Consider the following 13,487-nt stretch of genomic DNA (forward strand, 5'->3'; position numbering starts at 1 on the left):
AATTATTTTGCCACATATTAGTCATACATTAGTTATTTTTTGTGTTCTCGTAAAAAAAATATTATTAGTGTTCTCACAAAAATTTGTATCACATTTGATAAATTTATATACCAAATTAGATAAAAAAATTTAAATAAAAAGATTAAGCATCAAAATAGAAAAATGTGTCACTAAATGGAGAGAAGTTTTATATGTTTATTAAACGAAGCATACTTAAACATAAAATGGTGGATGATAGAGATGCAGTGGCCCACAGCAGCTGAAGTAAAATGAGTACTAGTCCATTCCCATTTCCCTATCCCACCCCCAAAAGATGAAAATAATAATAAACGAAAAACACGTGTCTTGGCCCAACGAGACTTAATTAAGCTTTTGGTTTCAAACTGATGCATGGAATGATTAGATAAGTAGACAACACAACTCTATGTCATCATCTTCTTTGAGTTGTAAGGCTTCTGCCTTTATCACCCATTCCTTGCTTCCTCCTCTTTTTATTTTATTTTATTTTATTTTAAAAAAAAAGGTTGATTCATTATGAAACGGAATGTGGTGACTGACAACTTTCTTTATTTATGTAATTAACCAAGATAAATGGTCATGAGGAATAAAAGGGTAGCCGAAAGGCATTGCTATCATCTCTTTACATATTCATGTGATGTGAGTACTATAATATACTCAAACCAACTCTTCTTCTACCTTTCAATTTCTAGTTAGGATAATGGGTCAAGAGTGGGAAACTTTCAACTAATTTTTTTAATAAAAGAAGCAATTTATTCTTACAATAATTAATTTAACCATTCTTTTATTTTATCATAAAAAATTAGAGGGAAAAAGATAGATTTGTATGGTGTATGATGTAAACATTACCCTTCAACTGTCTACAAAATTAGAAAGCTGATTATATATCCAAAATAAAATTTAAAGGAAATACTGAAAGGTTTAGTTGGGTGAGCAGGTTGTACGTACTAATTTGGTGAGGTCAGCAAGCATTGTGTGGTGTTTATGAGCTGTTAGGGAGATGAGATTCGCCATTTAGTTCTCAATCATTAAATATATACCAGATTAGATCTCATCTCTTTTATTTATTACAGGGAATTTTAAGTATTCCTTAAAAGATGAAAACTTGATAGTTAGAACTTGCGATGTTATAGAATCAGAATTTAGTTAGAAGCAACCAAGCAAACATGTCTGAATGTCTCTGTAAAAAAAAATACTCTGCAATTGACAGCAATGGGTATTAATAATTGGAGTACTTTGGGTCTTTCTTTTCTATCCTCCACCCTTAGGCATAGCCCACAGGCATTGAAAGAAAAGAAAAATGAGTGATTATTATCATTAATGAATAATGCATTTAAATGCCGTCTTCCCTTTATTTATTTATCATTAAGGAATAATACTTTTTATTAATAAAATGATAAAAAAAACAGTTGCCACAACTTTTCCTGTACCATCATCATCATCATTATCAATTTTGATTATTAAGTCTTCGCCTCTGTTTCTGCCTCTGCCATGATCAATTATCATTCAAACCTTAGCTTTCATTTCCAGCTCTTATTCAATTCCCTTTGTCCCTCTGTGTAGCTTCCTTCCTCATTTCCATCTCCATCATCCACCCGACACCGTTTCCATGGTATTGCTCTTCATTTTACTCCACTTCTTCCTTAGCATTCAACAATGGCTTCTGCTCGCTCTCTCATATTAATCCCTTCTCTCTGAAAAACAAAGGGTACGTTTTTTTTTTTAGTTCAGTTTGCTTCGTTTCAGATGCTTCTTTCTGAAAAATGGAAGCTTTGAATTGCTTCCGGTTTCATGGGGAATGAATCGAGAAGCTGGTTCCAGTTTTTAGCTTTATGGAGTCTTAAACAATGGGAAAATACTGGGTTTTGTGGTCTTGACTCGATGATGTTATCTAATCTTTTGGCAGAGCTTTGTTCAAACTTGAAAAAACAAAAACAAAAAGCTCTCCTTAATTTAGGCAGAACTGTTGCCTTGTTCATCCTAATGAATTGTGCTAGCTTAAGCTTTAGTAAAAGAAGGGTGTTAATTTTCTGTCTTTTCCATGATTGTCTTTATGCTCAGCTGTCATGAGTTGTGTACATCTTCCTCTTTCCTTCTTTCCATGGCTATTAGCTCTTATGATTTATGAGAAATTGATTAAACTGGGCTAAATTCTGTGAAATCTCTGCATACCCCATTAAAACAAAAAGGGTAATGCACTAATACTATGGATTGGAGTCCATTCTTCTTATATGTGATAAGCTTTTTGTTCAGCCATATTTGTTGAGGTAGTATAATCAATGTCTTCATTGATTTCTTGGCAATAAGTTTCTTGTTGGCTTTACAGGAAATTATCCAAGTGCGTGATTTTCTTCAATGTAGGGAGTGATAAGAAGTAAATGCAAATGATTTGGTAGATCCATTGGCTCCATGGGAGGCTTATTTCACTTTTTTGAGCTCAACCATAGCAACATGGCCAGAAAAATACTTGCACACAAGAGACACGTTGGTGGTAAATATTGTTCTTTTCTTTTTTTTTTTTTTTAAATTCATTGGAAAAGTTCTTTAGTAAATTGCTTTGGATTCAGAATTTAGATATCTTTTGGTGATCCTTCTCGTGATTGAAGATACACTTGCATCTGTTAGTTATATTTCCATTCCAATTTTACAAACTATATCAGTAATAACGTTGCCAGGAAGTAATGCAAGAAGAAACTCACGAGATTCTTGTCAGCAAAAATGTTTTTGTTCATGGTTGAGCTAGTATACTAACTTTTAAGCATTGCTAGGGTCATTTTTGTAGATTATCATATTCTTAAGTGGTAAGAGGGTATGTACCAAGAATGTTAATTCCTCCTAAAATGGGAATGGCATGATAACTTTCCATTTCTTTCTAGTTTTAGTTTCTACAATGCAATTCAGTAATGCAGTTCATTTTGCCACTTTGCAGGTCTAGAAGCACCGCGAAATAGCTTGGAGCTGCAACTAGAAAATTCTCAGAACTACTGCGCTGTAGATGATCTGCCGGTAATTTTTCCATCAAACTTCTCATCGTAGATGTAAGACACATAATATTTTTTTTTAAACATCTGATACCATGTTACTATGTTCTTTGTATTGCATGACTCTGGTCTGATGATAGTGTCTAACTGGGTTGTCTTGAGAGTGATTGTGAAGAACTTCACCATTAAGCGGTGCCGAGTCTTGTCCAAGTGTGCAGTTATATGTATTTTTCAGTTTGATTTTGGTTTTCCTTTTCCCAGTATTCTAGCTTTCGATGTTTTGAACATTTGTTTTTGGTTAAAATCTTTGATCATCCTTCATTAATTTCCTATATAGTTGGGGTCAGACTAATGCTACAATGAGTATTAACTCAAACTGAAATAACATTATCATCTAAATATTTCTTAGGCATCTCTCTCTCTCTCCCCGCTAAAGGCATTTTATGTGAATTTCAGTGCTCTTATCAAGCAGAAGAAGACTGGGCAGCAAAGAACTATTGTCGAACTGAGGCTTCAATGAAGAAACTGATTAATGAGGAGATGTCCAAACAATCTAACACCAGACAAAATACACCTAGTATTGTTGCCCGGCTTATGGGAATGGATGCATTGCCATTTGATTCAAAACCTATAGTAGTTCCATCAGTTGAGAAAAACAATGATCGTCAGCAAAGGGAAAAAAATGCAAAGGGTTCAGATGTCTATTTATCTTCTAACTCAAATTACTCGAAGAAAATGGATGTTGACTCAATTTATGGTAGTCGAGACAGAGATGCAGAGAGATGGAGCACCGGCCAGGAGTTTGGAAAGCCAAGGCCTCGTGAACATCCTCAGGAGGAAGAATTGCAAAAATTTAAGAAAGAATTTGAGGCATGGCAAGCAGCCAGGCTTAGAGAATGTTCAAAGGTTGTTGATGTTGGAAGCATTTCTATGGCTCAAGAGAAACTGAGCAAGGAAAAGATGGCACATTATGCAGGTTCTGAAAGAGCAAAGCATGAGAAGCCTTTGGAATCTAAGAGGTTTGCAGTAAAAGAAAATACGTATGAGATGGGTTTGCATCGCAGACATAAATCAGAACCTTTTACAGCTGAGCAAAAAGAATCAAGAAGCCGATGCACAAATAAGGATTTTCAGCTACCTCCTATGATACATTATAATGAGAAAGTCGATGCTGCTCCAACAAGGATAGTGATCTTAAAGCCTGGTCCTGATAGGATATATGACCATGAAGAATCATGGACCAGTTCCTCTGGGACTTTTGATGAAAGAGCTAGTATAGAAGATTTCCTTGAGGAGGTAAGGGAACGACTAAAACTAGAACTGCAAGGTAAAACTCTTAAAAAGAGTTCTGTGATCAGAGGAAGTGGAATCGAAACCACTTTCAATGAAAAGCCATCTGATCCAAGACAAATTGCTAAGCACATAGCAGAACAGGTCAGGGAAAATGTTAGTAAGGATCTTAAAATGAATTTAGTTCGATCAGAATCAACTAAATCATATAGAAGTTCAGTTCAGTTCAATGGACCAGGCTCCCCAGAGTTCATCAACAAAGATACAAGAACATTCTTGTCAGAGAGACTAAAGAATGTTCAAAGGCAAGAAACACAGTTGGATATACCAATTGTTTCCACTGGCAGATGTAGATTGCCTGTGTTTGAGAATGGAAGGGACAGGCTAAAGCAAATAGAAGATTTCCCTAAGTCTGGAAATGACCAGAGCTACTGGGAAATTGTTAAAGATGAACAAGAAATGCAAACCAGATCTTTCAGGCATGGAGATGATGTTGGGTTGCAAAATAGGGAATCGTCCACAAGAAATCTGATTAGGTCTTTGTCAGCACCAGTCTCAGGAACATCATTTGGGAAGCTGCTTTTAGAGGACCGCCATATTTTAACTGGTGGTCAGATTAGGAGGAAGCATGAAGGCATTGAGAATGTACAAGTGGATGTTGAAAAAAGGAAGAGAGAAAAGTTCAATTTGAAAGAGAAAGTTTCTAATATCAAGTATGGTTTGACACTTCGACCGAGGCTATTTGGCAGGAAGATTCAGTCAATGGTGGACACATATGGTGCCTATGATGGTCCTGTAAAAGATATATTGAGTGGACCAACAGTTATAAACTTCAGCGAGAGGCATGTAAGGGCACTTTTCCCGTTTCTTGTTTATAAATTAAGAGCTCGTTTAGATACATTTCCCATTTTGTTTTGTAATTAATATATCTTTGTTGTCTTAGGAGAATTCTACTGAGGTGCCTCCCAGCCCAGCATCTGTTTGCAGCAGCACAAATGAAGAATTTTGGAGGCAAGTGGATTATCCCAGCCCGATATCAACACCTGATGTGACTTTAGGAGAAGAAAATGCAGTACAACAGGTTTTCAAAGAGATCAGTTCTAATTTGAATGGTATGCAACTTTCCCTTTAATTGCAAACTTTGGTCTATGAAAAATTACAAAAAGGATTGTGCTCTCTATTCCTTGATCACATAACTACATTTCTTGTATTGAATATGACATATATTACAGTGTAATGAATATGACATAACTACATTCCTTGATCACTAGCATTTTGCTCTTGTTTTCTTTGGATTATTGTTAAAATTATTGTACTACTTAAACAAAATCCCAACCTGTTTGTCACTTTCTTTTTTGTTCACGTGGAAAGGAGAGACAGTTCAAAGATGTAAATTGCTGTATAGGAGCACTTTTGTTTTGCATACACGTGAGTGATATTATTGTTAATATAATGGATAGCTGTCAGCATAATCTCTGTCTAGATCTGGCACCTGATCATTCCAGTCCAATGTTGCTACTGTCCACATAATGAACAACTACCTTTTGATATTAATGCAATATATGACAATCTTCTTATTTATTGATTGATTACCAGAGTTGAGGAGGCAACTTAATGAACTCGAGTCTGATGGAGTGGATGACGTATCAATTGAAGAGGAGTCTACTGAATCAGAAATAGGGGATATAGAGGACCAAGCAGAAGGCTATGTTAGGGACCTGCTTGTTGCTTCTGGTTTATATGGTGGATCATGTGACAAATCCTTATCTAGATGGGACCCGTTAGCGAAGCCTATTGGTGATGCTGTCTTTGAACAAGTGGAAGAATCATATAGAAAGTTGGGCAAGGAAAATGATGAGAATGATAAGAAGGTAGATCGAAAGGTGTTGCTCGATTTGTTGAATGAAGCACTCTCAACCATACTTGGGCCCCCAGTGACCCTTTCTCGGTTCAGGAGAAAGCTTGTTGGTTCCTCCATATTGCCGCATCCACGAGGAAGGAAGTTATTGAATTCAGTGTGGGGAATTATCCAAACCAATTTATATCCTCCAAATGATAGATGCTACTACTCGCTCGATAGCATGGTGGCCCGGGATCTTGGTTCAACCCCTTGGTTTAGCTTGATGGATGAAGAAACTAATGTTTTGGTAAGAGAGGTGGAATGCTACATTATAGGCAACCTGGTTGAGGAAATTGTGAAGGACATGCATTAATGATGGTGCATACATTAACGAGGTTTTGGCTGCTGGTTATTAAATCTAATGTAGGGAAGTGGCATACACATGGAGATAACCCTGCTTTGCTTGTAAAGGTGAATATTGGTGGGAGATTCCCCGTCCATGTACATATTCTTTGCCGGGTGGGTTTGCAACGTATAGGTTAAGTTTGATCAGGTTTATACATACTGTACATGATTGATTGGTTGTATTATTAGAATTTTTATTTACAATGGAGAGAAACTAATAAATGTAACTTTTTGGTTCTGATTCAGTTGCCTGTTTTGGCATTGAAACTGATATGATTGCTAATGAGAGCATATATTATTGGTTTTTCTTTTCTTCTTTGGTATTTTTATCATATTTTTCTGTGAGTACGCTAATATTTTTTATAAAAGTATTATAGAGAACTTTATTATTGGAGTCAAATTATATTCCCTCCTATTTGCTAAAAGAATGAGCAAATTAGTCTCTGTACATAAGATCAAAAAGTAAATAGGTTTTTCTGTTAAAAATTTCATCAATTTCTACTATTAAAAATCGGTCCATGTACTTCAGCATGAGGTATATGTAGCACGTCATATGTAACTATTTGGTTATTCTAATAGTCACGTCAGTTTATAGAAATGATCAATTTACTGTTTGATCTAACGTATAGAGTCTAATTTATTTATTTTTTAAATAAAAAGAATAAAATATAATTTAACTCTTAATAAGGGGTTACCTTGTTAATTTCAACTAAATGAAAATCTATTGCGAAGCACAACTGTTAGGTGCAAATACTAAAATAAATTTTTTTTTTATTTTGATCTTTTAAAATTTTTAAATTTTAAATTAATAAAAGTAAAATTAATTTTTAACTCTTAAAATTAATAATATTTTAATTTAATATTTTAAAATTTATATTTTTACTATTTCACCCCTAAAATTATTTTTTTCACGAATGAAGGGGTGAGACATGGTCTGTTGGAGTTTAATATGGTATTGACATTTCTTAAATCGGGCTGATACTAAGAACAACAGTTAACATCACCTAAATACTAAATATTCCAACTTAGAAAAGTAAGGTCAGCAAATAATTGATTTGAAGGGGGATAAGTTTCCTGTTTTTACCACGAAAAAAGTAGGTAAAAGCGCAAGTAAAGGGTGAAGAAAGGAAGACATAAATTCAAAGGAAGAGTCCCCACTGACATCATGTGCGTGTTGACTGTTCATTTGTGGAAATCTTTGTTAGGTACACCGAACAAAATAGTATTGTCCAATCAAAGAAAAACCAAAAGCTGTGATATCCAAGTATTTTCATTACTACTACTGCTGCATTCATCTGTATTGGGTGAATAATATACCTGTTGGCATTTAAAGCAAGGAAGAGGGTGATTCTTTGATGTTTGTACTTCAACTTTTAAGTCACCGTATTTATCAAGAATGTAAAAATATTGACCAAAAACATACATTACACGGTAATGAATGGAACCCACTTTTGTTTGACTCCCATCTATCGCCTGAATTAGCGGGGAGATGCACATGCCATTCCTACAGTACAAATAACTTCATTGTCATATACTTAGATACATGTACATGAGTTGCTTACGATATTTGTGGAGTCAGAGTGAGAGATATCTATCATTAGTTTCGTAAACAAACAAGTTAAACACTACCCAAAGTAAATTTGGAAGAAATACTAAACGACTATTTGGTTGGTGGAGTGAAAAGCAACTGCCAGTTCCATCTTACGTACTAAACGACATTCATTTGAGTTTCAGAATGTTATATGTAGCAGTTAACCGGTTACCTATACTACCGACAGCACCAACCTCACTGTCAGTCCCCGCAGTTAGTGGTTTGGTGTCTTTAGTTTTTACTATCATGCTACCTGTAACTGTTACCAAACTAGTTTTGAACATGGATTTCTATTTCATCAATATTAACAGTACATGCATTTGCACAATGGGAATGCATTATTATATAATTAAGAAAAAGTCCAACAGGGTCGGTTCTCATACAAACAAACAAGACTAATTTAAATTTAATACAAATTAGCCCAAGCCACGAGGCGCGTGTTGTTGCTAACATGCGCATGGAAGCCCACTATGCACCCTGGCTGCCTGCCTTCCTGCATTAGTAAGTATTACCCAACAGCATAATGAATTATTTAACATCCAATTCCATATTTAATATTTAATAGTTTTTGTTTTTGTTTAGTCCCATATTCCACGCCTCTACACTTTAGCTGTCGGTTTGTCCATTTCCTTACTACTTTTTCAAACTTCTTCTCTTTCTCTCTCTGTCTTCCAAAGAATTTAAGATAAGGGGTAGGAAATGAGTGAAAATTAAGTAAGATGATGATAATGGAATGGGATCAACAGCAAGAGAATCAAAGCCAAAACCAGAGAGAAGATAGTGTGAATCTCAATGTGAACAATGGAGTAATGTATGTGAAGGTGATGACAGATGAGCAGTTGGAGACTCTCCGGAAGCAGATTGCCGTTTATGCCTCTATCTGTGAGCAACTTGTTGAGATGCACAAGAATCTCACTGCCCAGCAAGATCTTACAGGTAGGTCGACCTTCTATCCCCCACCCGCACTTGTATATTATGCTCCTCCACTTTCTGTTCATGCTCATCTAATGGGATTCTTTTTTTGTTTCACCTATTGCTTGCCTGTTATTTCTGATATTTAAATATGTATTGCCCCTGATCCATCATCGTCTACCTTGGATCTACCCTCTCAGTCTGAGTCAAGTGTTGGTGGACTTGAAACTAGTGAATTCCCGCTGTTTTAGCTTTTGGAAAAATCATTTTTCTGTCTATGGTTGAACAAAAGGATGAGGAAAATCTTTGTATACAAATTAACACTGTTGTGCTGCGCTTCGTGTTGGGTTCATTTGGGTGGTCGATTTGGCTCATTCACTTGTGTTCTTCTTAGCTTAACCTATATTTTTCTTTATTGCAAAATAAGTTAAAATAAGAACCAACTGATCATTGATGCTTATCTGTTTTTCTTCCCATTATCAACGACGGTATATTTTTCTTGTTTGTAAGAAATCCACCTAACTTTAGACAAAACCAGAAAGAATAATTTGTCAAGCAATATAGGTGGAAGCCATTAATGTTCAGATTCTGAAATTAAACTGATAATGTTGTAGAGTAGATTAGGGTTGAAATATAAGTGTGGACTGACTAGCAGTTTGTCATTGTCAATATTGGCTACTGAAAAATGCTAATATGAATGGATGGCAGGTGGGAGACTGGGAAATCTGTATTGTGACCCATTAATGACATCGGGTGGGCACAAAATAAGTGCGAGACAACGATGGACACCAACCGCTGTGCAACTTCAAATACTGGAACGTATATTTGATGAAGGAACTGGAACTCCAAGCAAGCAAAAGATCAAAGAGATAACCTCAGAACTAAGCCAGCATGGCCCCATTTCTGAAACCAATGTGTATAACTGGTTTCAAAACAGACGAGCTAGGTCTAAAAGGAAACAAGTAATGGTTGCATCCTCCAGTAATAACAACAATAATCATAATAATGCAGGTGAATCAGAGGTAGAGACAGAAGTTGAGTCACCAAAGACAAAACCAGAGAATCTTCTGCTTGTATCAGAGGGTCAAGGTCAACATCATGATGTGTGCTTTCAGAACCCAGAGATAACTTCTCAACTGCATTTCTTGGGTGTAGGAGATGACCATATGTCTGCTAAAAGAATGGGGGGAAGCTACCACATTTATGACCAAGCATGGCAGGGTGAGTGAGTGAATGAGTGAGGCAAAGAAACTACATAGCATGCATGCTTTGACATAGTAAAGCTAATACATAAGCTTTGAATCTTACACTGCCCTTTAGGCTTTTGGCTTTCTTTTGTTTTTGATTAATATTTGTTAATATGAAGAAGTGAAAGGAATGTGCTTGGGCAGGTTTTTGATGAAATTAAGAGAGTGCTTGATTTGGAATGTTTGATGGTAAACTGTGAACATATTAATATAATATTAAGTATATGTGGGTTGGTGTATTCCTCCAAATCCAATCATTGCAATCAATCACATGAAAACTATATTATGTTATGTGATTAAAATCGCAGGTAGGATGAAGTAGGTGGTGGTTTTAACCCAATGCTGGCATAGCCATATCACCCACAACATTCCAGCCTTCAAAGTTACTACTATTTCCACTAATAAGTATTCAGAGCCCACCACTAATGATTATGTTTAATTCCTACCATAATCCCCAATTGTTGTCTTTTTGGGTAATTCAAGGTTTTGCTACTCAAACTCTTTAGGCTCCATTAAATTTATTGGTATTTGTTGTGTGTAATCTACTTCAACATACTCAAATTCATATTCTTTTATACTAATAATAATATTCATGACAATCGAATTAAAATTTAGCTTTTTTAAATAGAAAATAATATAGAATATTATTAAAATAATAATTAACTAATCAAATAATATAAAATTACAATCTAAAGGCCCATATTTTATACTAGGCTAAACAAATCTAATGTCCACAATTCATCCACACATGCAAGGCATTTTAGTAATTTTATCAAAATTATCTTTCTTGCTAAATAACCATTTTGTCCTCAATCAAATTTTATATTTCCATTTATGTCATTTCTACTTTTGATTATTTTCACTTTTAGTCATTTAACTTTTTAAATTTACATTTTAAACCTTAAACTTTAAAATATTCACACTTTAACCTCATCACTTTTCACTTTTTTATAATTTAGTCAATACCTCGGATATATCTCACAATATAATGCTATACTTTTTTCAACTTTCTATATTATCATTAGCCTATTACAATGGCAATAGGGGTTAACACCATTAATGTGGATGACACTATTGCTACCTTTCAAACCAAATCCAGCAAACCACAGGGCACAGGAGGCCGGACTAGTATTGGCAGGTTGAAATAGGCTTGAAACGGGCCAGTTTCACTGCAAATTTAAACCTCAGGCTAGATCCAGCCAGTGACTAGCCAGGCTCGGCAAGAAAGTTGATAGATTGGGGGAGAAAAGGAGGAGGGGAGAGAAAGTAGAAAAAGTTGGCATTATTTAAGTTTTTTTCCCCTCGTTTTCGCAATTCACTTACGCTGTGTTTGGTTCAATGTATTAGGTAATCCATTACTGACCGATTACGCGCCTATTACATTACGCCCCTAATCCGGCGTTTGGTTCGCTGTAATAGGTATTACGGGCGTAATACAATCCCGACCTAATCCCCAAATTCCCTGCTTTTCTAATCCCTTCCCAAATCGAGTAATAGGTATTACGTCTGGCTTCCCTCCCCAACTCTCTGTTTTACCCTCCCTCCCTACCCGACCCTCTCCTCTTCTATCCTCATAATTTCTCCTCCTAGTTGCATTTTGGTGGAAAAAAACAAAACAAAACCAAACAAAAACAGAAATGGGTTTCCCCGATGCATCCGCAATCGGCGGAGGCCCGAAACCCGACTCTGAATCTGCCCTCCTCCTCCGCACATTCCTATAACCAGAAGATAAATTCAATTTGGGCTACATCATCTACTTCACTTTGGGCGTTGGCTTTCTCCTCCCATGGAATAGCTTCATCACTGCCGTCGATTACTTTTCCTACCTCTACCCGGAAGCTTCCGTCCACCGTGTTTTCGCCGTCGTTTACATGGTCGTCGGCCTCGCTTGCCTCTTGGTCATTGTATTTTATGCTCACAAGAGTAAAGCTTACATGCGGATCAATGTTGGTTTGGGCATTTTCGTGGTTTCCCTGCTCGTCGTGCCTGTTATGGATGCGGTTTATATTAAGGGTCAGGTCGGATTGTATGACAAATTCTACGTCACGGTCGGTCTTCTCGCTCTGGCGGGTATAGGCGATGCGCTTGTTCAAGGTGGGCTCATTGGAGTGGCTGGGGAATTGCCTGAACGCTACATGCAGGCTATCGTTGCGAGATCCGGCGGTTCTGGTAATTTAACGACCAACTTTTTGACTAACTGTAGATATGGATGTTAATTTAATTTTGTTGATCCATGAATTCTTGAAAGTTGGTGAAGTTTATTAGATTGGTACTTAAAGGAGTCATTGGTCTATTTCTAAGGAACTTGTTCTTCATTATTTGAAGGCTCAGAAATTTAGCTGTTTAGTATTGTTCTGGTCTGTGACCTCCGGTTTCCGGTACCAACAAGGGCCTCGGCTAACTCCAGAGTTGACCCAGGTCTAACTCCATTTTTGGTTGAGAAACACAGCTTTTCCCCTGAACTTGCCGTCAAGACTGCATCTTCCCTAACCTATGTGAAGGATCCTCGTAAGTGTGATACTATAATTTCCTTCTTGAAAGAAAGCGGTTTCTCTAAATCCCATATTGAAGCAGTGGTCAAAAGAAAGCCTAACCTTCTATATTCTAGTCTTGAGAAAACCATTAAACCCAAGTTCAAGATTTTCCAGGATTTAGGATTTTCAACACATAATGTTGCTGATATTGTAGCTAGTGATCCCTGGATTTTGACTAGAAGCGTGGATGATAGGATTGCACCTTCTATTTCCGATTTAAAGACTGTTTTAGGATCGAATGATGATGTTGTTAAGTTATTGAAAACTTCTGCTTGGTTTCTCAAATCTGATTTGCAAAAGACTATGATGCCTAATATAGAGTTCTTGAGAAATTGCGGGATTTGTTCATCGCAAATTGTTTTATATGTGTTCAGCTTTCCTAGATTTTTCTTGCTTAAACCTGAGAGCATTAAGCAGTTTGTTGAAAGGGCGGATGCCTTGGGGTTCGATAGGAAGTCAAATATGTTTCTTGCTGCTATTAGGATGTTGAGTTCAATGAGTGAAGAGAATTGGGAACTCAAATTGAAGCTTTTTAGGAAATTGGGTTTCTCTGAAGATGATATCATGTCTACTTTTAGGAGGACACCACAGGTGTTTGCTGTATCTGAAAGGAAGATTAAGCAAGTCACTGACTTTTTGCTTAATAGAACGAATGTAGGTATTTCATTT

The 13,487-nt window shown here is 36.3% G+C and overlaps 2 protein-coding genes across 4 annotated transcripts; both read left to right on the top strand.

Moving 5' to 3' along the window:
- Positions 1-932: 932 nt before the first annotated feature.
- LOC107939607 (uncharacterized) lies at positions 933-6,847 on the top strand. 3 transcript variants are annotated; one of them, XM_016872950.2, is made up of 6 exons: positions 933-1,726; positions 2,345-2,509; positions 2,948-3,024; positions 3,456-5,135; positions 5,233-5,401; positions 5,886-6,847. In XM_016872950.2, the coding sequence occupies exons 2-6, from the start codon at positions 2,428-2,430 to the stop codon at positions 6,500-6,502; spliced, it is 2,625 nt and encodes an 874-aa protein (XP_016728439.1). In that variant the 5' UTR covers positions 933-1,726; positions 2,345-2,427; the 3' UTR covers positions 6,503-6,847. The 3 variants fall into 3 exon arrangements, with proteins under 3 accessions (XP_016728439.1, XP_016728440.1, XP_016728441.1); XM_016872951.2 differs by having other exon boundaries at positions 1,136-1,726; positions 2,380-2,509; XM_016872952.2 differs by lacking the exons at positions 933-1,726; positions 2,345-2,509 and having other exon boundaries at positions 2,983-3,056.
- Positions 6,848-8,484: 1,637 nt separating this feature from the next.
- Positions 8,485-10,551, top strand: LOC107939611 (WUSCHEL-related homeobox 13). The gene is made up of 2 exons (XM_016872955.2): positions 8,485-9,061; positions 9,746-10,551. Exons 1-2 carry the CDS (start codon positions 8,845-8,847, stop codon positions 10,264-10,266), a joined length of 738 nt encoding a protein of 245 aa, XP_016728444.1. The 5' UTR covers positions 8,485-8,844; the 3' UTR covers positions 10,267-10,551.
- The last annotated feature ends 2,936 nt before the right edge of the window (positions 10,552-13,487 follow it).

The sequence above is a fragment of the Gossypium hirsutum genome, chromosome A02 (genome assembly GCF_007990345.1).
Source record: "Gossypium hirsutum isolate 1008001.06 chromosome A02, Gossypium_hirsutum_v2.1, whole genome shotgun sequence".
NCBI lineage: Eukaryota > Viridiplantae > Streptophyta > Magnoliopsida > Malvales > Malvaceae > Gossypium > Gossypium hirsutum.

Coding starts and splice junctions, on each gene's coding strand:
- LOC107939611 (XM_016872955.2), top strand. CDS start 8,845: ATGATGATAATGGAATGGGATCAACAGCAAGAGAATCAAAGCCAAAAC. Junction 9,062..9,745: donor TGCCCAGCAAGATCTTACAG/GTAGGTCGACCT, acceptor AATGGATGGCAG/GTGGGAGACTGGGAAATCTG.
- LOC107939607 (XM_016872950.2), top strand. CDS start 2,428: ATGGGAGGCTTATTTCACTTTTTTGAGCTCAACCATAGCAACATGGCC. Junction 5,136..5,232: donor TAAACTTCAGCGAGAGGCAT/GTAAGGGCACTT, acceptor TTGTTGTCTTAG/GAGAATTCTACTGAGGTGCC. Junction 5,402..5,885: donor GATCAGTTCTAATTTGAATG/GTATGCAACTTT, acceptor ATTGATTACCAG/AGTTGAGGAGGCAACTTAAT.